The 25,921-nt window shown below is 38.5% G+C and overlaps 1 protein-coding gene across 1 annotated transcript in view; it reads right to left on the reverse strand.

Moving 5' to 3' along the window:
- Positions 1 to 25,921, reverse strand: part of LOC127618491 (alpha-ketoglutarate-dependent dioxygenase FTO-like) — a 219,122-nt gene that overhangs the window by 158,222 nt on the left and 34,979 nt on the right. The window contains exon 2 of the mRNA XM_052090974.1: positions 1,210 to 1,287. Coding sequence (XP_051946934.1) covers positions 1,210 to 1,287 — 78 coding nt within the window. The remainder of the gene's footprint in view (positions 1 to 1,209; positions 1,288 to 25,921) is intronic.

The following is a 25,921-nucleotide window of genomic DNA, read 5'->3' on the forward strand; positions in this document are numbered from 1 at the left end:
GAATGTCCAGCAAGCACCAGGACTGTCTCCTCCTGAGGAGTCAGCTACGGAATTGTGTCACGACCAGTGCAGAGCTTGCTCAATATTGGCAGCAAAGAAGCCACTTCTCTCCAAGAAAAACATCAAGGACAAACTAAAATTCTGCAGGAAGTACAAGGATTGGACGGCAGAAGACTGGTGCAAAGATATTTTCTCTGATGACGCCGCCTTCTGACTGTTTGGGGCATCTGGAAAATTGATAGTCCGGAGGAGAATAGGTGAAAGCTACCATGAGTCCTGTGTCGTGCCAAAAGCGAAGCATCCTGAGACCATCCGAATGGTCTCAGAACCAAAGAATGGTATCAAAACGTCCTGCAAGAGCAACTTCTCCCAACGATCCAGGAGCAATTTGGTGTTGATCCATGCATTTTCCAGCATGATGGAGCACCATGTCAAATGGCAAGATTGATAATGAAGTGGCTCGGAGATCATTACATTGAAATTTTGGATCCATGCCCAGGCAACTCCCCGGATCTTAATCCCATAGAGAACCTGTGGTCAATCCTCAAAAGGCGAGTGGACAAACAGAAGTCCACAAATTGTGATCAAATCAGAGCACTAAGTCAAGAATGGATCGCTATCAGTCAGGATTTGGCCCAGAAGCTGATATCCAGCTTGCCAGAGCGAATTACAGAGGTTATGAAGACCAATGGTCAACACTGTAAATATTGTTTCTTAGCATAAATTGAGTGTTTTGCCAATAAAAGCCTTCAGAAACTTATGCAAACATATGAAATGCTTATCATTGTTGTCCAGTATAACAGACACATGTGAAAAATAATCTACAAATACTTAAGCAACAAACTTTGCAAAACACAAAATTGATGTCACTGCCAATACTTTTGGCCAAGGCTGTGTGTATATATATATATATATATATATATATATATATATATATATATATATATATATATATATATATATATATATATATATATATAAAACAACCTTAATAAATCGTTTTATCTTTAAAAAAAACGAAATATGAAATGTTTTGTTTGAAAAGTGTATATTAAGTGTGACTTAAGTGTCCATAAACTCTGGACAATACTATATAATACTGTCTATAAATGCTTTACGAGAGTTTTTGTTAACAGTAATACAGAACTAAACAAGATCAATAGCAAATTGCACATTCTGAAGTATTCTGAAGACATATGGATCTCTAACCAGTTTCTGGAATCCCGGGTCTGTAGGAGAAAGGTAGGGTATCTTCTGTTCTCCCAGTTCCTGTAGAAGCCTCCGCCTCTGTAGGATAAATAAAACAAACCAAAATTACACACATTATGGATTTGCAGAATACTCACAGCAAACTTATATCACAACTGAAATTCAATAGCTGCCTTGGGGAAACTAAATTATTTTTCTATTCTTTGAAAAGCAATTATATTATGTGTTTTCTCTGAACACCATTTCTCCATGTTTACTGTATGTGCAAAGGAAGTCAGGACAGGAGGCCATTCATAGGAGACTTCAGTGTACTGGGAGTTCTAAGACAGCAAGTCTCATTCTCATCGGTGGCCATCCTGGAAAGTACATTACTGACTTTATTAAAGCTGGCAATAAATTTGTAACTGTCCCAGCTTAATATGTAAAAACATCTATAACTAATTTGTTGTGTGTGACCCCCCCACATGTAAATACCATGGCTCTGTGGTGCTATTAAAAGAATCCTCTGTTTGTTTGTGCATCCTAAACAGTTAAACTGTGCAGCATCGTCTCAACCAATGGCATGAGTTTGGGGTGAGACTCATTTTTTGTCTGACCAATGGCAAACAGTTTATTTTTGCAATTTAGTTTAGTATATACACACATATATATATACACACAGTGCATATATAATTTTACATTACAGCCTTATTCCAAAATTTATTAAATTCATTATTTTCCTCAAAATGCTACAAACAATACCCCACAATAACAACGTGAAAAAAGTTTGTTTGAAATCTTTGCAAATTTATATAAAAAAAAAAAATAAATAAAAAAAAGTGTGTACATTCACTGTACTCACTGTATTCACTGCCTTTGCCATGTCACTCAAAATTGAGCTCAGGTGCATCCTGTTTCCTCTGATCATCCTTGAGAAGTTTCTACAACTTGATTGGAGTCCACCTGTGGTAAATTCAGTTGATTGGACATGATTTGGAAAGGCACACACCTGTTATATAAGGTTCCACAGTTAACAGTGCATGTCAGAGCACAAACCAAGCCATGAAGTCCAAGGAATTGTCTGTAGACATCCGAGACAGGATTGTATCGAGGCACAGATCTGGGGAAGAGTACAGAAAAATGTCCCAATGAGCACAGTGGCCTCCATCATCCGTAAATGGAAGTTTGGAACCACCAGGACTCTTCCTAGAACTGGCCGCCTGGCCAAATTGAGCGATCTGGGGAAAAGTCAGGGAGGTGACTAAGAACCCGATGGTCACTCTGACAAAGCTCCAGCGTTTCTCTGTGGAGAGAGGGGAAACTTCCAGAAGACCAACCATCTCTGCAGCATTCTACTAATCAGGCCTGTATGGTAGTGTGGCCAGACGGAAGCTACTCCTCAGTAAAAGGCACATGACAGCCCACCTGGAGTTTCCCAAAAGGCACCTGAAGGACTCCCAGACCATGAGAAACAAAATTCTCTGGTCTGATGAAACAAAGATTGAACTCTTTGACCTGAAAGCGTCATGTCTGGAGGAAACCTAGGCACCGCTCATCACCTGGCCAATACTATCCCTACAGTGAAGCATGGTGGTGGCAGCATTATGCTGTGGGGATGTTTTTCAGCAGCAGGAACTGGGAGACTAGTCAGGATTGGGGGAAAGATGAATGCAGCAATGTACAGAGACATCCTTGATGAAAACCTTCTCCAGAGCACTCTGGACCTCAGACTGGGGCGAAGGTTCATCTTCCAACAGGACAACGTCCCGAAGCACACAGCCAAGATAACAAAGGAGTGGCTACGGGACAACTCTGTGAATATCCTTGAGTGGCCCAGCCAGAGCCCAGACATGAACCCGATTGAACATCTCTGGAGAGATCCGGAAATATCTGTGCACTGACGCTCCCGATTCAACCTGATGGAGCTTGAGAGGTCCTGCAAAGAAGAATGGGAGAAACTGCCCAAAATAGATGTGCCAAGCTTTTAGCTTCATACACAAAAAGACTTGAGGCTATAATTGGTGCCAAAGGTGCTTCAACAAAGTTTTGAGCAAAGGCTGTGAATACTTATGTACATGTGATTTTGTTTTATTTTTTTTGCAAAAGATTTTATGCAAGGATTTCAAACAAACTTCTTTCATGTTGTCATTATGGGGTATTGTTTGTAGAAAAGTGAAGTGCTGTGAATACTTTCCGGATGCACTGTATATATAAACACTTGAGGAAGTCATATGCAACTAGATTAGTGAAGAGGGATATTGCTGTGGAAAAGTTCCCACACTTTCACAAGTGTCTCTTCCTTCTCTTAGAAAAATTTCCCAGAACCATTTGCAGCCATCCCCTAGTGCTGCTGTTCATGGGTGTCTCAGGTTTTTATGACTCTAGCATGCAGTAGAGGTTCTTCTCACAGCCACATAAACTATGGCCTTTTATGCATTGCTCGTCTGTTAAAACTCAACCTGCTCTGCCCATCAAAGAGCTTTTCATTGGGCTGCATTCCATTTCAACCTGTAAATCCAACAGCAACCGGTGTAAAACTCTGATACCCAAATATATTTCACAAGTGCACCAACTTTTGTACCTCTCCACCCTCTTCAACATACACACGTCCTCTATTAATTTACCACGGGTGCAAGAGAGACAACTTTCTCATGTCCTGCTCAGGTGGGACGGTGGGGGGTGTTTCATCAGTGACCCTGATCCTGCCTCTAAACCCGAGAACCCCGTCAAGTAGCACGACAGAATGGCTGTACTGTTCCCTTCAGCAAGCAGACGCACAGCTGACATGTTAACGGAGAAAGAGGGCCATATACAGCACATGCCCCATATTTCTTGACATTTACGGAGGAGGAGTTTCAAATTACAGTCACGTTAATAATGGCAGTGCTTTCACATGAGATGGTTTTTTTGTGAGTGACTACAGTTGACTTGCCCAAATGGGTCATGACTTTTAGAGTAAAATAAAATGTCCTGTAAATAACATTAAAGTAACAGCATTAAAAAGGTTATGTCCTGATTTGAGAAGAACACAATGTACATGTGAGAGTGTGAGTTGGTGTTCGTGAGTGGAAATAGGCTTGTATAATGGTTAAAGTTACAGCAAGGTTTAGCAATAAAAGCACATATTGCAAAGACACTTTTGAGATAAAGGTGCTCTAGAGGGTTCATTGCTACCCAGTTTGGACTTATAAACTTTCGGTTATTCCTGCTAAATCAAACCAAAGCCAGAGACAGTGGAAAGAGGCAGAGTGTCAAATAGAAATCTACAAAACAAAATAACATGCACTATTCATGGACAGTCTTGACTTAAAGGCCTGAGAGAGACAGAGAGAGGGGAAGAATAAAGTGGAGGAAAAGGGCGAGGGAGCAGGAGAGAATGAGACAAAGTGGATGCGTAAAAGGAAGAGAGAGAGATAAACTGACAACTTGACACACACTCATTGTTGGTGTCAAAATTTATCTCATGACAGAAGCAATGGGTATTAAAAAAAGGCCCAGTGTATGGGTGTGTTTGTGTGTATTTTTGTAGCCGATGGCAATGCTTCGCTGCTCTGATGTGAAAACACACCCATGCACACACACACATACACAGACACACATACACACAGCGGGTCTGGACAGCACAGTTTCTGAGCTTGTCTTGAGGAGCAGTGGCCTGTCACGCATATGTCAAATACATCAAGCTGCTCACAAATTCCAAAGAAAAAAGGAGACAGACTCATTCTACTGCAAAGATGGGCCTAACTGAGTGTTTTTTCACCCTCTCACATAACATGCACACATATAAACAAATAAAAAAAGACGTGCATTCACACACACACTAACAATCATTGGTCCTCTTAGAACGAAGGTGCTAGTCAAAGATAAAATGGACATAAATGTTGTTTCTTAGATCTGTGTTAGTAAGTTGTGTTTTGAAAACAATTTATTTACAATTTCAATTACTTGAAAACAATTATTTGAAAAAAATCACTGCTATGATGGACATATTTTTTTTATTGGATTTCTGAACTTCAAGTAATTTTTATATTTTTCCTGAGGGTTAAAGTAAAAAATGTCTAAATGATGTAACCATCTGTATATAGTAAAAACTTAAGACTCATTAAAATCTGAAATTCTTGAAAAAATAAATGTTGGTATAAATAGTTTGGAACCAAGTTTTATTTTTTCTTTATAAAAAAAAAAAAAAAAAGCAGTGAAACAACGGCACGTTTCGTTCTAGACAAATTGAGTAACATTAAAAAAACTTTATGATATTCGTTTTTCAAAATGTCATGGTATTTGTAAAAAAATTAAAAGTACATTTTATCACCTTGAAAAAAAATTATATATATATATATATATATTATTCATTAGGCGTGCGCAGCCATTATCTCTATTTGTATCTGTTCATATGACAAAATTATCTGTCTCTGTATTCGGATAGACCCGGAAATGCGTCAAAACTAAATTAACTGCCCACTTTTAAATGTTACTCTTACATTTAGAGATTTATAAATAGAATATCCCTTGTATAGCCTTTTCATAATAATAGCTTAATAAGAAGAAGAATTAATAGTAGTAGTAGTAAACATATTCTTTTATTCTTTTTTTCTTACCAGATAAAGCTGAATTTGTAGGCTACATGAACTGAAATCTGTTGTTAACTGTGGATTCTCCTGGAATTTCTGATATTAATATCAGCATGAAATGCCGTTTCGTTCATCTGTTCATGTATAACAACATTATTCTGGAGGCAGTAGATGCCAAGCAAAATATGAAATGTCAAGCACACATTTTGCAGTGAATAATAAATACAAATTCAAACATAATTTTTTTTTTTTTTAAATAAAATCAATAGAGCCTACAAACAGGTGAATGTCCCATAATTCTATCAGGATTGTTTATGATGACACCATTATTTAGTTAAATAACAATAATATAAAATAATGCTACATTTATACACTCACCTAAAGGATTATTAGGAACACCTGTTCAATTTCTCATTAATGCAATTATCTAATCAACCAATCACATGGCAGTTGCTTCAATGCATTTAGGGGTGTGGTCCTGGTCAAGACAATCTCCTGAACTCCAAACTGAATGTCAGAATGGGAAAGAAAGGTGATTTAAGCAATTTTGAGCGTGGCATGGTTGTTGGTGCCAGATGGGCCGGTCTCAGTATTTCACAATCTGCTCAGTTACTGGGATTTTCACACACAACCATTTCTAGGGTTTACAAAGAATGGTGTGAAAAGGGAAAAACATCCAGTATGCGGCAGTCCTGTGGGCGAAAATGCCTTGTTGATGCTAGAGGTCAGAGGAGAATGGGCCGACTGATTCAAGCTGATAGAAGAGCAACTTTGCCTGAAATAACCACTCGTTACAACCGAGGTATGCAGCAAAGCATTTGTGAAGCCACAACACGCACAACCTTGAGGGGGATGGGCTACAACAGCAGAAGACCCCACCGGGTACCACTCATCTCCACTACAAATAGGAAAAAGAGGCTACAATTTGCAAGAGCTCACCAAAATTGGACAGTTGAAGACTGGAAAAATGTTGCCTGGTCTGATGAGTCTTGATTTCTGTTGAGACATTCAGATGGTAGAGTCAGAATTTGGCGTAAACAGAATGAGAACATGGATCCATCATGCCTTGTTACCACTGTGCAGGCTGGTGGTGGTGGTGTAATGGTGTGGGGGATGTTTTCTTGGCACACTTTAGGCCCCTTAGTGCCAATTGGGTATCCTTTAAATGCCACGGCCTACCTGAGCATTGTTTCTGACCATGTCCATCCCTTTATGGCCACCATGTACCCATCCTCTGATGGCTACTTCCAGCAGGATAATGCACCATGTCACAAAGCTCGAATCATTTCAAATTGGTTTCTTGAACATGACAATGAGTTCACTGTACTAAAATGGCCCCCACAGTCACCAGATCTCAACCCAATAGAGCATCTTTGGGATATGATGGAACGGGAGCTTCGTGCCCTGGATGTGCATCCCACAAATCTCCATCAACTGCAAGATGCTATCCTATCAATTTGGGCCAACATTTCTAAAGAATGCTTTCAGCACCTTGTTGAATCAATGCCACGTAGAATTAAGGCAGTTCTGAAGGTGAAAGGGGGTCAAACACAGTATTAGTATGGTGTTCCTAATAATCCTTTAGGTGAGTGTATAGTGCCTTACACCAGAGGTAGTTCAGTTTATATAAAAAAAAAAAATGTCACTTAATTAATTTTCCATAAAAAGTAATATTCAGAATAGATTAACACTCTATGGAGCATTTTAAGTTTCCCCAGAGTAAAGTCTAAATCATTTTCGTAATCACTGATGTGAACTTAAATATGGTCCATTATAAAAGACGGATAGATGGGCTCCGACATGAAATCATCTCTTCAGATCAGAAATGTAACATCTCACTCAGGTTTAGGCTTTAAATGAATACACTGGTGGCAAAAAGTTTAGAATAATGTACAAATTTTGCTCTTATGGGGTTAAGATTCATAACACTTCCAATGATCTGTTGTCCAATGTCTGTGTTTCTTTACCCACTCTAACCTTTTCTTTTTGATTTTCTGTTTCAAAAGTGGCTTTTTCCTTGCAATTCTTCCCATAAGGCCTGCAGCACTGAGTCTTCTCTTTACTGTTGTACATGAAACTGGTGTTGAGCAGGTAGAATTCAATGAAGCTGTCAGCTGAGGACATGTGAGGCGTCTATTTCTCAAACTAGAGACTCTGATGTACTTATCCTCTTGTTTAGTTGTACATCTAGCCTTTCTGTCCTTGTTAGAGCCAGATATCCTTTGTCTCGTCTTTGAAGACTGTAGTGTACACCTTAGTAAAAAATTAGTTGTTTTTTTTTTGGGCAATTTCAAGCATTGTATACCCTTCATTCTTAAAAACAATGATTGATGGATGAGTTTCTAGAGAAAGCAGTTTAATTATTTAATTTTTTACCTAATATTGACCTTAAGACATGCCAGTCTATTGCATACTGTGGCAACTTAAAAACAAACACAAAGACAATATTAAGTTTCATTTAATGAACCAAATAGCTTTCAACTGTGTTTGATATAATGGCAAGGAATTTTCTAGTACCAAATGAGCAATTTAGCATGATTACTCAAGGATAAGGTGTTGGAGTGATGGCTGCTGGAAATGGGGCCTGTCTAGATTTGATCAAAAATGACTCTTTTCATGGGGGCCTGGGTAGCTCAGCGAGTATTGATGTTGACTACCACCCCTGGAGTTGCAAGTTCAAATCCAGGGTGTGCTGAGTGACTCCAGCCAGGTCTCCTAAGCAACCGAATTGGCCCTGTTAGATTCACATGGGGTAACCTCCTTGTGGTCACGATTAGTGGTTCTCGCTCTCAATGGGGCACATGGCAAGTTGTGCGTGGATCGCGGAGAATAGCATGTGCCTCCACATGCGGAGCCACGTGATAAGATGTGTGGCTTGACTGTCTCAGAAAGGGAGGCAACTGAGACTTGTCCTCTGCCAACCGGATTTAGGTGAGTAACCGTGCCACCACGAGAACCTAATAAGTAAGTAGTGGGAATTGGGCATTCCAAATTGGGGAGAAAAAGTGTACTTCTAGTACCAAATTAGCAATTTAGCATGATTACTCAAGGATAAGGTGTTGGCTGTTTATGTTTTGGGTCTAAATCTCGACCAGAAACAGAACTCTGTAAGCTTAGGGAAAGCTGACAGAACTAAGTGAGTGTTTGCAGATGCATCTGACAGTTGTCCTCTGTGTATGTGTTCAGAGGTATTCAGATACATGTGTGTAATAGAGGGCTGTTTTTAGAGAGTACACAGTTGGAGCTTGTGTGTCACCAGTTACCGAGCTCTTTTTTTCCTGCTTAATCAAACACTCTTGACAACTCACCTGTAAAACATCAAATGCAAACACAACGGCCAGCACACACATCAAACACACTTCCTCTATGTCTCCTATTTGTCATGGAGTTGTGGAATGTGTTCTGTGGGTGACGGCGGTACAAACGGACAGAGGCATGGGGATGAGCAGAGGATATTCTCCTCACAGAGGGAAGAGAAGGAAAAAACAGATGCACCTGAGCAAACAGAGCAGAGGAGAGCAGCCCGTTTACCTCATGCTAAAGGCTTGTGTGTGACCGTATCGAACCTGTCTGCGAGAACACATCACATAGGTGCCATGACACACGCCCGTAGACACAAGCACAAGTGGAAATGTAGTCAGTGTGTCGGCATCTCCAAGTAACAGGATGAGTTTCCTTCATCTTGAAAAGCTATGAACACTGGAGAGTTTCAGTTGACAGACAGATGATCCATGTGGAAAAAGAGTGGTTAGCTCACCTCCAACAGGCTTGTCTCTATGGAAACAGGCACTACATTAATAAACATTCAGACCTGGCTGACTATATTGGATTAATTCAGAATGAGGCTGAGAGAAAAGCCTGATCTAATGACAGGGGAACCAGAGAGAACTCAAGAGTCTGCAGAAGAGCTGGCTCTGATCTGGAGGGTGATTTATTTATTTAAATTTTTTTCATAACTGACAACCAAAATAAAGTGGTTTTTCCACTTGGTTACTTCACATTAACTTCTAATGGAATTAAAGGTATTTCGCCCAAAGGTGACAATTCTGTCATCATGTACTCACACAGTGAAAGTTAATGGTGACTACGTCTAACATTCTGCTTAACAAATGGGTTTTTTCGGGTTTGAAAAACTTAAGAGTAAACAGGCCTAAATGATGACATTTTGGAATGAACCATCCCTCTGGATGTTTTATTGTTTATCAGACAAAAAATAAATATGATGATCACTTGGGTAAGAAAAAGCACATCTTTCCTCAACAAGCCACATGATTTGAGGCATCTCTCTCTCTCTCTCTCTCTGGTAAGGCCTTTAGCAGGTGTAAGCCTGCGACTGACACCCAGGTACTCAAATCAATCACTTGAAATTACTTTAAAAACGTACACAGGGGAGTAACTCTGTTGCCTGCCAGACACACAACACACAGGCCTGAGCTAAGTTCTTTTCAGGGTGTGTGTGTGTGTGTGTGTGTGTGTGTGTGTGTGTGTGTGTGTGTGTGTGTGTGTGTGTGTGTGTGTCAACATCTATTTCACACTCTTCCTCATCGAAAAGCAGAAAAAGATGTTTCTGTGACCTATCATGTCACGAGCTGTCAGGAGAGGAGAAAGAGGAGAGAAGAGAGGTCGAATGTCAGAAGCACCGATGAAGTTACACTTAACACAAGCAGAAAAACACACAGCTGTTTGGGTATGCTATGACACACCAGGCACTGTGATTTTATTTGTTAGATTGCAGCAGTGCTAAAATCAATATTGATGGAAAAGGCAGGTTTAAAATCAACCTGCAGATTAAAGTACACTACGAACATCTTTGTTTTACAAGGTTTTTGCATTTTTACAAGATTTGTCAGCAAATCTTTCTGATTCATGTGAACATTTGCTCATACAAATAACCGTACAGAAAATCTGTGAAAATTAGAGAAATGGATGATGACTGGGTGCTTACTAAAATATATATCCTTTATTGGACATAATGCAATGTCAATACCATGGAACCACATCCTCGTAGCCAGCCTAGTGGAAGGGTTTTTTTTTTAATTTTTTTTTAAAGTGGACCTTTTTGCAGTTTTTCCCCTCATTTTGTATTTAATTATGAGGTTCAAATACTTCATTTTGGTGACTTTTTATGCACTAATTTGTGCTGGATTAGCTTGTCTCCTGGTATCTTAACGAGCACACTTTTTGATGCACTAAAAATATTTACTACAATGTTGTCAAATTGCTTACAAAGTATAACAACCGTACCCTGTTTGGCAGTCTTTTTGAACATATGTTCAATATTCTGCGACAATGACGCTGCTGCCTGCTTTCTCTTCCGTCTCTCCTGCTCTTTTCACCCCATATTAACTTTCCAGCTGGATGTCATTGGCCTCGCTGATTTAGCGAGGTAAAGTTTGCCGTTCGACATTCAGTTTCGCAGATGTAAGGGACCGTCTGAAAACTACGCTAAAATATAGGAGATGTCCACTCATTCTTTCAATTCACGAGCAAGTTATAAATGAAAAAAAATGTTTTATCATACTGTAATAATATCACCTGTAGTATGTCTGTCGGTGCTCTGGGAAGTTATAAGAACATTCTGAATGTGAAAATGTATTTTACAGTTGTTTTGTTTTTTTCATGTATAACTTGCACATGAATTGAAAGAATGAGTGGACATCTCCTATGTTTTAGCAAAGTGAGTGGAGTATTCAGACGGTCCCTTTCAGACTGGGGAAGTTTTGGGTTCTGAAATGTACAGTGTATATTTTACAGTTACCCCTTATAGTACAGTTACCCCTTATATGTCTAAATATCAAGTAAATTTGATTCTTAATTTTATGCCCACTTTATAGTTCACATCAACCATCAGAATGGGGAAAAAAAAATTATCTCAGTGATTTTGACACTGGCATGATTGTTGGTGCCAGACAGGCTGGTTTGATTATTTCTGTAACTGCAGATCTCCTGGGATTTTCATGTGCAACAGTCTCTTGAGTTTACTTAGAATGGTGCCAAAAAAAAAAAAACATCCAGTGAGAGTCAGTTCTGCAGACCGAAAGCCTTGTTGATGAGGAAGGTCAATGAAGAATGGCCAGACTGGTTTGATCTAACGAAGGCTATGGTAACTCAGATAAACACTCTGTCAAGCATAGTGTTCCTAATAAAGTGATCAGTGAGTATATATATCGGATACAGCCACAGTACAGTGTTTATTAATGGCTGACAGAGTATAATAAAGACCTTTTAGAGTGTTCCAACTCATTCTGTTCCTCGTCCCAAACTGCAGTCAAAGAGAAGTCAGGGCTTTAGTTACCCATCAACCCTCACTGCTGCCTCGATCTCTACCTTTCCCTCTTCTTCTTTTTACCTACCTAAAACCACCTGTTTTTTTCTTTCACTTTCTTCCCTCTCTTCTATTTCACTTGTTCACTCTCTCTTTTCTTGCATTCCTCCTACAAAAATCAATATCCTGCTGTAAAGTGCAGTTAGCCCCTGGAAAGTGGCTGCTGGTTTCGAGGGCGGTGAAAGTGGGTGTCCTCTTGGGCTCTCCAATGGACAGAGAATCAAGGACAGTGTCAAGCCTAAACCTGCCGCCCCTCTCTCTCACTCTCTTTCCTTTGCAGGAAAGATCAATAAGCGGATGAGCCATTAAATTTCAGCTAGCAAGAGCGTTACGCTCGTTAGGCCCAGCTGAGTGATGAAGCATGCTCGGCACAGCCCTGAGTGTTTAAAAAAAAAAGAAAACAGGGTCTGGGATCTTCCGACAATAAGCAACTCAATAACATTTAGCCACGCCAGTGTATGAGGTTTTAAATGCGTTCCTGTCAACCTGAGCTAAGGAATAAGTTGCTGTGTGGGGACTGTGCCACATCACTAAACTGTAAACTAGCTATCAGAAAATCCCAGCTTCACAAAATGATTACTGCTATCTGGTACAGTGGTTCAAACAGTAAACCATATCATTTTACCACTGCTGTCAGCTGTTCAGTGCAACTGTGAACCAAGACATCGGTATCACCTGGATAAGTATTTCCAAATACTAGTCCTGGAGTATCACAACACTGCACATTTGGATGTCTCCCTTATTTGACACACCCAATTTAGGTCATTGTGCTTCTACAAAGTACGTTAAATTAGAGAGACATTAAAAATGTGTCGTGTTAGGTGTTCTCCAAGACTGAAATGCAAGTAATATTTCAGTGAAAAAGTTGATGTGCATTCATGGTGGCATGGGTGTTCACACATGCGTTCTTCTAAGCACTAATCAATGCAAGTTCTTGCATGAACACAGAAGCTTCACTCATATCGCTCATGAACATGTAACTGACGTCAAGATTAGGAAAATAGGATATAGGCTACCTTCAGAAGATTGAGGCACCATCCACTACAATTGTATATAAAAGGCAGCCGCAATATTAATTGCAGAGATGTGAACATCTCCTTTTTTTTCCGCTTTAGAAAGAAAGTAATACAGGTTTAGAACTACATGAGAGTGAGTGAATTATGATAGGGATCATTTTTGTGTGAACTATTCCTTTTAGTTCCTCTTGGAACCTAATCAAGGCCCAGGGTGATTTCGGTGCCTTCCTCAAACCGGACCGACAATGTTCCTTCGCATCTATTTCTGAACAGATTCTGGGAGGACAACTTAAACAGCACTAGTCATATTCAAGAGACATGGCAGGAGGAATCTGCCTTTTTTTAACTCGTCAGGAAGCAATCTTGTTGCTTTATTTACTTCCACCTTCAGTCAGAGTGAACAAAGAAAACATTCTACCAGCGACTGACTAACTTAATCCTCTTTCCTCCCTCCAGCAGGAACTCACAGTGACAGACAAATGAACAAAGATGATGTTTGCAAACCCACCCATTTGCAAATGTAATTGATGGTGGCATATTCAACAGTCTGCTTTAAGCACTTAAGTTCATATGAGATCAGAGAAACAGAAGTGACACTTACACAATTAAATGTATGTGTGTGGATGATAAGTATGTGGGGTGTGTTTTGGGGCTCTCTCATCAGCGAGCTGGAACACCGTTACTGTCATATGTCCAGTGTACTGTGCCACTAAGAATTAGAGCCAATCAGAAGGGTTAACAGGGCAGAGCGAGACAGGTCATGCTCGTGGGCTCTTTACAGCTACATGGAGGAGAGAGAAGCCACCATAAAGTGGCCTCACCCTATAAAACACTACACCTTCCACATCTGCTGGGAGAGTGGATGGAAAAGAGAGAGATATATTCATGATGTCCAACTTCCACCTAGTGACTGTTCCCTGGCACTATAGTGTGAGTATCACAGCAATAATGGGCATAGATGTATGGCCCTAGATAAAGACCTGTCCTTGGCTCTCCATTTAACTTCCTCTAATATGAATTCAAATGCTGGTAAGATTTACTCTATACTTATTTAATTTCCAAATTATAATATATATTTTTTTCTAAATGTTAAAATAGGGCTGGACGATAAAATGATATTTATCACGATAAAAAAAAAACTCCACGATATCGATGATAAGCTTTTGAGTAATTTTCTATATTTAGCCTGTGTTCTACATCTAGACATCCGTGTTGCTAAAAACACTAGCAGTTTGGCATTCTTGTCGTATGTTTCCACTGGCGCTTAGTGAGCGAATGTGAGCGAGCACTTTCAATTCCTTCCTATGAAGCCGAGCGTCAAGCTCGCGAGGTGGATTGTAAAATTGACAGCAGCGCGGGTAAGCGGTTCCCTAGCGTTGGGAGTTGCTTTGTGTGGATTTCTTCCGCTTCAGTGGAAACACAGCCTCAGACTGTATGAAGTTGCTATTGCCCCCGCTACGCAGGTCACCGCGTTCCGGATCCAGACCCCAGAATGCATCCATCTTGACTGCAAGACAACATGACGATGGTTAAACCCAGTATAGAATAGCCCTTGGCCCTTGGCTATTCTATAATGTTTGCAAAAGGAACATTAAAATGTATATTTCCTATTGACTGAAGATCAAATGATTTTAACACAAATGTTTTTTGTGAAACATCTTACGTAAGACTTTTGCACAGTACTTTATGTGGGGAAATATATAAATATCTTGAATATATATATAACCTTATTGCTCTGTTGATACATACAAATTATATTTATCATATTATTAATTAAATCCCACTCTTTTTTGTGTTAATTTAATGAAAAACTGTGGAAAACATGCCTCTATTTTAAATGTAAAATTTATTTTAAATAAAATCATTATTTTAAACTAGATTTATATTAAATTTAACATTTTGAATCTATTTGGCTACAATGATTGTTGGGATTAAATGATGGTTCCTCTGATTTAAAATCTCATTTAAGTCATTTCTGAGAAAATACACAATTATCAATATACATACTGAATATATACTGTATTTTCCGGAATATTTAAAGTATTTTATTTAATTTTTTTCCTCATGTGAAAAGTCCTGTGATTATAGTCCGAAGTGACTAATATACATAATTTCAGCCTGGTCTCATGAAATTTACGTGAGCATTGCAACAATTTTGTAAAACTGAAATGACATGCTGTATTACACATTTGGCTGCACTGTTCAAGTGAAATGTCCAGCAGGGCATGCCAAAACAGAGCGAAATGAGGTTGTAATCAGACAAGGTTTTTACGGTGAATTTTAGATGGAGGTTTTAATAGGTAAAATGTACCTCCCTAACCTAAAACTTTTTCCCTAAACTTAACCAGTAGTGTCTGAAAAGAGAAATATGACTTAAACAAAACAGACATCCTTACCCTTAACCAACACCTAACCTTAACCGATTGTGTTTTAAAATGTAGAAGCAAAGTGAAAAGCACATTTTCTGAAGCAACCACGTTATTTCGTGTCGTGTCACATGTCAGCTTGAGTTCTTGTCTGGTTTTGAACCGTGGTCCTCTGAGTTCAAAGTCCAACCCTCAATGAGGTGTGCTACCATGCAAGCTAATCAAATTGGAATAAGTGTGTATATGAGGGTGGTTCTGTAAAACAAGTGTTAAAATGTAAAAATCTTCAAAAGATGCATTAGAGTAAAAGTGTCCCGATATCATAACATAGCAGGATTGAGGTATAGCGAGAAAAATAAGTGTTTATAAAGTCATTATCAGCAATTTAATTCATGATTTCAGTGAAAGTAAATAAAACAGTATTTTTAGCGCTTCTAGAGTTCATTTCACATGGAAACTGCAGGGAATTTTACGTGGAGAAACGTATATCAAGTTTTGCCAAAATTTATATAGAGTCACATTTTCACTATGAGACCAGGTTGCATAATTTATATGTAACTCACATTGGCCGGTCAAACACATTTGCACCAAAACAGATGAAAACATCAGTCATAGAGACGATAGAAGCATTTTAAAGTAGCCAACTCAGAATATTTTGCCTTTACAAAGTACTTTATGCAATCAGTTTACATACTTTGTCTTCATAACATTATTGTACTGACAAACTATAGACACATGCCCATAAAGTGATGTTTTATCACACATGTAAATTGAATGCAAAAACATTCAGTCAGTGAAGTGGATAATTAATGCTTTGCAAAGAGGGTTGCAAATATCAGAAATATCCACAGATCGCTAACATTAATGAATGAATAGAATACAACAGGCATAATGTTTTACTCACAGACTAAAAGCTGTCTATTTGTGCATAGCATTGAGTTACGTGATAAGATGCGCGGATTGACGGTCTCAGAAGTGGAGGCAACCGAGACACGGATTGAAGTGAGAAACCGCACCACCGCGAGGACCTACTAAGTAGTGGAAAGTGGGTATTCCAAATTGGGAGAAAACTTTTTTTCTTGTTTAGGGGCAATTTACATGTTTTGAGTAGGCAGTCTTCAATGTTGTCTGAGATGCATCAGGACACATTGGCAACTACACTACAAATGCGATGTGGCCATATGCGTTTCCAACCACTTCTGAAAGTGGTTTGATTGATCAGATCGGAAGACAAATTGAAGTCTACTGATACCTGTATTTAGATACGTACACTTGTGATAGGCTCACCAGAGTTGGATGTTAGCTAAATCCAGGTGTAAATAGGACTTAAGATGCACTCTACATGTTTTATCTGAAACGCAAAGCACCCTGTCCTATGAGTGGATCACTGAGGCAGCTGTCTCTCTTTGTAAGAGATCAGACATAAGGGCCTCAGATGAGGCAATGATGATGATGAGTGGAATGACATTCCCTTTAGCCTTTCTCAGTAAACGCCATCCTGTATTCCATGATGAAGATTGAGGTGAGGCTAAGAGCACCATCCCCTCCTCTTGTTAACACACACACACACACACACACACACACACACACACACACACACACACACACACACAGGATAAATCACGCCTGTATAGTTGGGCTGAACCATGTATCGGCGTGGGTCAGCCACACATTAAGCGCTCTTCAACGACTATTCTTCTTCAGAGTCTATTCAGTAGCTAGAAATAATGACTCCTCCTGACCTGTGTAATACCACATAACCAGTGGGCAAATGCACTCAGGCAGAAGAGCCATCTGATGGAGAGGGGTTGGGGTGAATTATAGCTCTTGTAGAGTGGCATTTATCCATACATGCATGATCAACACAAATATTATACTGATACTGTGATACCACGGTAGAATGATGGTGATAGCATGATCCTAAATATTTACAGTATTCATGTATCATGTTTTTCACATGGTATACCAAGGTATTTCAAAGAATACCATGGTACTACCGTAAAACATGTCCAAACAAAACATGGCATTGTCACTGTACCATGTCCAAAACACCATGGTATTTTTGCTATGAATAAACACTAAATCTGTGTAAGCTTTCAAAACAGAAAATGTCAATTCTTTTGTTACATTGCTCTTGGCAGCTACAAATAACACCGCCATACATCTACTGTATTAATGCATATAAAAAAGAAATGATCACATGAAATGGTTTTCTCTCTGTCTAGAGAGGTCCGGCAGTGTAGGACCATCTATCTTGACACCTACTGCACAACTGCTTTTGCAGACAACCATAGCAATGACTTTAAACAGCTTTTGAAGAGAAGTCAGGACAGTGTCACAAAAAGCAGGAATATCATGCCATAAATTAGAAGTCTCTCACTTACTACTTTTCTGAGCTGACAGGCCAGGTGCACATTTAATTAGCACAGGGGAAAACTTAGCTACTCCCAACACACATACACACACTGACTGCAGCCTAATCAGGTGTCTCTGCACTGTTTGATCAACACCTGAATAGCTGTCACAAATCCTGAAAAAAATAGAGAGCTCAGAGTGGAATAAAACAAAGCAGATGATAATGAGAGTAAAACAATGTGAGTCAGCCCATTAGCAGATACTTTCTCTCTCATTTCAAAACACTCACTATATGTGCAAAAAGACCTTTAGCATGCTGACACAGAGACGATAGATAAAAAAAAACATCATCCAACAAACAAAACATCATTACACATAATTGAAATTAAGTTTAAAAAGCTTTATTGACATCACTGACAAAAATACTCGTTTCTCAAAATAATTTACTTTCATGTTCTCGTTCTCACATACATACAGTATTCACACATAATATTTACCTTCCTCAAACACTTCATATTATCTTATATCATGAATGAAGAAAATCTTGCAGCATAAATACCCCATTAAATAATTTTTTGTGAGGCTTTTGTTTGTTAGATTTTAGGTCATCTTAATGATAGTGTAAGATCTGAGAAACTACTCTCAAATTCCTCAACGTCAAATTAAAGACTCTGCCAAGATGGTGCCCTTAAAGTCTGAATCAACCTTGGGTAAGAATGCACATCTGTTTATTCTCAACCATTGTCTGGACAAAGGAAACTTTTCAGGATAGCACAAAACCTTCCTTAAGACTCCTCCTAATTCATGCTATAAATCAGGAAATACCCCCACACTTAATGGTCATCACATGACATGGCCATCTCGACCATCTGCAAGAGACACTTCTGAAGAAATCCCCATGGTTGACGTGAAAATTTAAGACACTCGTTTGACCTTCGATATAAATAATTTGCTACACTTAAATTAGAATAATAAGGGAGTATGAGACATTTCCTGTGGAATGCCTGACCATCATAATACTAAAAACTTATCCAAGACAAAATAGGTTGAAGACTTGAAGAAAGCTTTCTTTTAGGGCTGCCTCAGACCAAAGATTTTCTTTTAAAAATCTTTTAAACTTAAAATAATGAGGCTTTAAAATATAAATTTTACAAGCGCATGCACAAAGCGAGCAGCAGCGACACTGGCTAAAGTTGTAATGATTCTGAATGTGTCAGAAAAAACAGCAAGGAGACTATCTGAACATTTTGTTAATTTATAGAGAGAAATGCACATTAGGCTTTTGCCGACAGACGATGATCTCGGGGATTGACGATGGTCAGAGTGATCGCCAATAGCTGATGCCTTTGACGATGTCAAGACGAAATTTGTCTCATTTTACCATGTATTAAATCATTATTATTATTATTATTAGGCTATTATTATCAAATTAATATTATAAATAATTTTCCCATAGACACACAGACAATCGCTTGAAGAAACACACTTTCTTATATTATTAAGAACAACAAGAACTTTCTACTGGCCCAGCCAAAGAACCAAAGCAACACAACAAAATGCAAGCACACCTCCAGACTTTTGCTAGAAAGTGCTAGTGTTTAATTTAAATACTTCGTGTAACACGACTGCAAATCAAAAGTCGAGGTATACTAAATGAAGTATCGATGGTCCAGCCATGGTCTATAGTCTCCATAAATTTTCTCTGTTGCAGACAATTTCATTCACCTTATGTTACAGCTCACTCACCAACCCGTTTTACATTTGTCTATGTCTGTTAGTTTTTATGTTGTATTTTTAAAAAATAAAGACTTGTTTGTATTCAAAGAGAACTTGAATGTGATATATTTAGAAAATCTCGTCAATTGATTTTTAAAGATCTGCGCCATTCATACGCTAATGTGCTGAGACGATCAACGCAAATGTACACGCCCCCGACAGTGTTCAGAGGTTTGATGTAAACACAACACAACTCAACTTTTCTGCGTGTTTGTAACGATACACATTCGAGGAATCTCCTGGATATTAAGGAAGAGTTAACATTTTCCTCAGAAGAAGAGCAGGACTCTGATGAACATTTGTATTTTGAAGAGAGACTTGATCCAGCCGAGGATACAATTTCGGACGAGTAAGTCAATTCGTTTTCATTAGCTGACATGCTTTTTTATATAAACATGTACATATTTTCCTAGTGGGACTGTTTCCAGAGTTGCCAGCAAGGATTCAGAGTATTGACATTTGAAATATTACTCCTAATAAGCAAGTTTTAGTTACATTTAAATGCTGTTTCGGCTAAAGCAGGTATTTAAATTGTATGTTGTATAATATAAATATGGTATGTAATATGATATGATATAAAAATAATATGAATGTTTATATTATATTTTATCTATTTATTATATAAAATTCAGCTTTGATCACAAATTGCCTTTTACAATATATTTAAAAAGAAAACGGTTCTTTTAAATTGTAAAAAGAGTTCAGAATATCAATGTTGTTTCTGTATTTTGGATCAAATAAATCCAGTCTTGGTGAGCAGAAGATAATTCTTTTATATGGTAGTGTAGGTCTAAAATTAAGTAAAATCTTTATGTAAAGAAAATGTATAGTCAGATTTCTTCTGTTAACTTAAAACTTGATTTTTATCATTAAGTCTCCTCACATTCATTCTCTATCCCTCATTGATGGGCCCAGAGGAGGGTCTTTGTATCCTCGTGTAAATTACCTCCATATTCATGATAGTTCACGCCTTCTCGCATATTACCTTTCAACACTAAAATTGTCTTACAAAAGTTAAATTACTATATTGTTTTGTATGAATGAGTGATCAGGATGGTTTTCACATCATTTTGTAGCAAAACCTCTAGGCTACACGATCCAGTTCTCAAAAGTCTATCGGACAAATGTTTAGTATGTGTTATATGGCCTTATTTCAGCGACTTAAAATTGTAGTTTTTTCAAAAAACACGCATAAACGTTATTTTCTCAAAAATACAAACCTGTACATGCATGTTGCTCACATATTATTATAGCCCAGTTTGTGTTGAATACAGTGTAATCAGACTTTAGCCATTAATGTGTTTTTAAGCAACTGAAAAAAGCACAAATGTCAAGGCATGTCAAAACTTCTCCAGGGCCCAAAATACCCTCAGACCCCAGAGGGTTAAAATGGCCATGAGGATAGTATTACTCACAGATGTGCCATATCAACTCAGCAAATTAATCATAATTCCCTTCTTGAACTAAAATCCTCACATAAATTGTGAGCAGATACAACAAATCAGTTGTGTTACATATTTAATGGTAGTCGAACGTGGCCAAGACTCCTAAATTAATTTAATTATTCAATTTCCTACATATTATTGGTGGAGAATGTGGGCAAAATTCCTAAACTAATTCATTATACAATTCCCAACATATTATTTTTGGAAATATGCAGTTGCTACTTTCCTACAATAGTTAAATTATCTATATGCATTACAAATGTATATTCTTTTTTTCATTAGGGAAAAAATATTGATGACTCATCCTGTTCACATAGATAAATAAAAATGTTTTGTCCTAAAATGCTCTCTAGAATGAAAGCTGTGATGCAAACTAAAGGCTACTGGCTAAGGGACAAGCCCTTGGATATGCCCTGCCCCAACTTTGTTTCACCAGCAAAAATGTCAACAAATGAAAGAAAATGATGTTCCAACAAACCATTTCATGGGGTCTTTATGTCTTTAAAATTATAACTTGGAGTCTCACCAATTAATGTAAGATTCCACTTAAACGCATAAGCTCTCTCCATTAAATATTAAGGCCAATTCACACTGCTACAAAAAACACCAACAACCGTCAACAAACACTAACATCCAACAGTTGTTGGGTTTTGTTGGATCAGTGTGTTCACTGTTACCGTTTGTTGGTGTTTGTTGGCATCTGTTTTCACCAATTAAACATGGTCAAGCAGTGTTTGTCCAGTCTTGGAATGTTTGAGCAGTCTGATATGATTTTCCAACAAACTTTGACACAATCTGACTTCAGCACGAACGGTTACCATGACAATGAGGTAAGTATCCCTGTCAACTCGTAGAAAACAAACGTGCAAAGTAGAAACTGCATTGGTACATCAGGAGAAACACAGTCAATCACAATTTATAAAGTTTTGTTGCAAACTTGTAAGTGCTTTCCGTTCCCTTTTAACTAAAAGAAAACAAAATTAAATCAGTTCAGCAGTTTGTGTGGATGACATTTGTGAGGGAATATGTACAAACAGGCAAGATACAGAGTCCATGTCTCTGAAAGAGATTGATAAAATTGTGCTGAAGCACTCTTCTCACTCACAAGTTTCTCTTTTCCTCAAACGGCTTCAAATCACACAGAAAATGACAACACCGAACTCACTGCAGAACTGCAATAAAAATAAAATCACTTTCCCCACATTAAATTGTGCATGTTTGGCTTCATCTGCAAACTCTTCCACATCAATCATCTTTAAAAGTGAACAACAACACACGTTTGTTGGTGTTTGTTGGATCAGTGTGAGCAAAACAGTTTTGTTTCTCAAGATTCTAAATACAACAGCCAACTTTAGAATGTTTGAAGTGTTGGCGTTTGTTGAGGCAATGTGGATTGGCCTTTAGTATTAGAAGATTAAAAAAATAAATCTTTGAGAAATTAGGAAAATGAAAGAGGATGTTTCAAACTTAATTGAATTAGTGTCAATGTGGTCAAATTGGTGAAACTGAAAATGTTTGTTAGTGATTGAGACAGACTGATGGAAAAACACCTAGAAGTGAATAAAATCTCCAAAACATGCATTAAAAACTAGTGATGCACCGGAATGAAAATTCTGGGCCGAAACCGAAACTTCAGGACGCACTTGGCCGAAAACCAAAAATGACTTTCTTTTTTTTAATACCTATTTTAAAATAGTTTTTTTTATATAATTGTATTAATATTATACTTTTTAATTAATTTCATGAATTTAATGAATCTGAATTCAAAAACTACAAACCAATAAAATGATCACACTTTTATTGAAAGTAACACACCAAAATTGGACAGAAAAAATATTATAACAATATTAAATATATTATTCTTTATTCAGTTCTTAAACAATGAAATTTAACAGATTTTTGTTTACCAATCATCCAATAAATGTAACATTCTAGAAAACTCTAATGATATGCAAAACAGCAGTTAAGTAATGAACTTCTAGATCTAGGCTAGCATCTTGCAAATACAAAACAATTAAATATGCTACACAGTCATTTTAATGATAACAATAGACAGAACACAGAATGGCAGAGGGCCTCAATTCTGTTTATGTAAACATATTTATACTTTAATATAAAATTATTGTGCAAAACAACAGTAATAGAACTAAAACTACACTACACTGAATATTCTCTCTCTCTCTCTCTCTGTGCTGGTGCTTGGGGCAGATAAATATCTGCATGCAGTCCGCGCAAGCAATGGAAAGCGATCTTTGTTCATGCGCCAGTAGTCAAGAGGATTGTCACGTTCGCGTAATAAGAGCGTGAAGCGATTGTCTGTATTCTGTAACTGCTTTCGGGTCCTTGAATAACGTATAACGTGCGAGGAAGGGCACCCGGTGGACTTTCTGGTGCCCTCCTAGGGTAAGATGGTACCCTCCTAGGGAGTTGGTGCCCTACGCAGAATGTGTAGTATGCGTATAGGAGCGGCGGCCTTTGATTGGTATATCGCTTGATTATATCGATCGAGAGTGATACCTGAGCACTGAGGGGCGGGGAGGCATATACAGTGAGGAAATTAGTATTTGAACACCCTGCTATTTTGCAAGTTCTCCCACTTAGAAATCATGGAGGGGTCTGAAATTGTCATCGTAGGTGCATGTCCACTGTGAGAGACATAATCTAAAAAAAAAAATCCAGAAATCACAATGTATGATTTTTTAACTATTTATTTGTATGATACAGCTGCAAATAAGTATTTGAACACCTGAGAAAATCAAATGTTAATATTTGGTACAGTAGCCTTTGTTTGCAATTACAGAGGTCAAACGTTTCCTGTAGTTTTTCACCAGGTTTGCACACACTGCAGGAGGGATTTTGGCCCACTCCTCCACACAGATCTTCTCTAGATCAGTCAGGTTTCTGGGCTGTCGCTGAGAAACACGGAGTTTGAGCTCCCTCCAAAGATTCTCTATTGGGTTTAGGTCTGGAGACTGGCTAGGCCACGCCAGAACCTTGATATGCTTCTTACAGAGCCACTCCTTGGTTATCCTGGCTGTGTGCTTCGGGTCATTGTCATGTTGGAAGACCCAGCCTCGACCCATCTTCAATGCTCTAACTGAGGGAAGGAGGTTGTTCCCCAAAAATCTCGCAATACATGGCCCCGGTCATCCTCTCCTTAATACAGTGCAGTCGCCCTGTCCCATGTGCAGAAAAACACCCCCAAAGCATGATGCTACCACCCCCATGCTTCACAGTAGGGATGGTGTTCTTGGGATGGTACTCATCATTCTTCTTCCTCCAAACACGGTTAGTAGAATTATGACCAAAAAGTTCTATTTTGGTCTCATCTGACCACATGACTTTCTCCCATGACTCCTCTGGATCATCCAAATGGTCATTGGCAAACTTAAGATGGGCCTTGACGTGCTGGTTTAAGCAGGGGAACCTTCCGTGCCATGCATGATTTCAAACCATGACGTCTTAGTGTATTACCAACAGTAACCTTGGAAACAGTGGTCCCAGCTCTTTTCAGGTCATTGACCAGCTCCTCCCGTGTAGTTCTGGGCTGATTTCTCACCTTTCTTAGGATCATTGAGACCCCACGAGGTGAGATCTTGCATGGAGCCCCAGTACGAGGGAGATTGACAGTCATGTTTAGCTTCTTCCATTTTCCAATGATTGCTCCAACAGTGGACCTTTTTCACCAAGCTGCTTGGCAATTTCCCGTAGCCCTTTCCAGCCTTGTGGAGGTGTACAATTTTGTCTCCTAGTGTCTTTGGACAGCTCTTTGGTCTTGGCCATGTTAGTAGTTGGATTCTTACTGATTGTATGGGGTGGACAGGTGTCTTTATGCAGCTAACGACCTCAAACAGGTGCATCTAATTTAGGATAATAAATGGAGTGGAGGTGGACATTTTAAAGGCAGACTAACAGGTCTTTGAGGGTCAGAATTCTAGCTGATAGACAGGTGTTCAAATACTTATTTGCAGCTGTATCATACAAATAAATAGTTAAAAAATCATACATTGTGATTTCTGGATTTTTTTTTTTTAGATTATGTCTCTCACAGTGGACATGCACCTACGATGACAATTTCAGACCCCTCCGTGATTTCCAAGTGGGAGAACTTGCAAAACAGCAGGGTGTTCAAATACTTATTTTCCTCACTGTGTATATATATATATATATATATATATATATATATATATATACACACATATACATATACATATATATACAGTGGGTACAGAAAGTATTCAGACCCCCTTACATTTTTCACTCTTTGTTATATTGCAGCCATTTGCTAAAATCATTTAAGTTCATTTTTTTTCCCTCATTATTGTACACACAGCACCCCATATTGACAGAAAAAAACAGAATTGTTGACATTTTTGCACATTTATTAAAAAAGAAAAACTGAAATATCACATGGTCCTAAGTATTCAGACCCTTTGTTCAGTATTTAGTAGAAGCACCCTTTTGATCTGATACAGCCATGAGTTTTTTTGGGAAAGATGCAACAAGTTTTTCACATCTGGATTTGGGTATCCTCTGCCATTCCTCCTTGCAGATCCTCTCCAGTTCTGTCAGGTTGGATGGTAAACGTTGGTGGACAGCCATTTTCAGGTCTCTCCAGAGATGCTCAATTGGGTTTAAGTCAGGGCTCTGGCTGGGCCATTCAAGAACAGTCACGGAGTTGTTGTGAAGCCACTCCTTCGTTATTTTAGCGGTGTGCTTAGGGTCATTGTCTTGTTGGAAGGTGAACCTTCGGCCCAGTCTGAGGTCCAGAGCACTCTGGAGAAGGTTTTCGTCCAGGATATCCCTGTACTTGGCCGCATTCATCTTTCCCTCGATTGCAACCAGTCATCCTGTCCCTGCAGCTGAAAAACACCCCCAC

This window comes from Xyrauchen texanus, chromosome 2, assembly GCF_025860055.1.
Source record: "Xyrauchen texanus isolate HMW12.3.18 chromosome 2, RBS_HiC_50CHRs, whole genome shotgun sequence".
Classification (NCBI taxonomy): Eukaryota; Metazoa; Chordata; class Actinopteri; order Cypriniformes; family Catostomidae; genus Xyrauchen; species Xyrauchen texanus.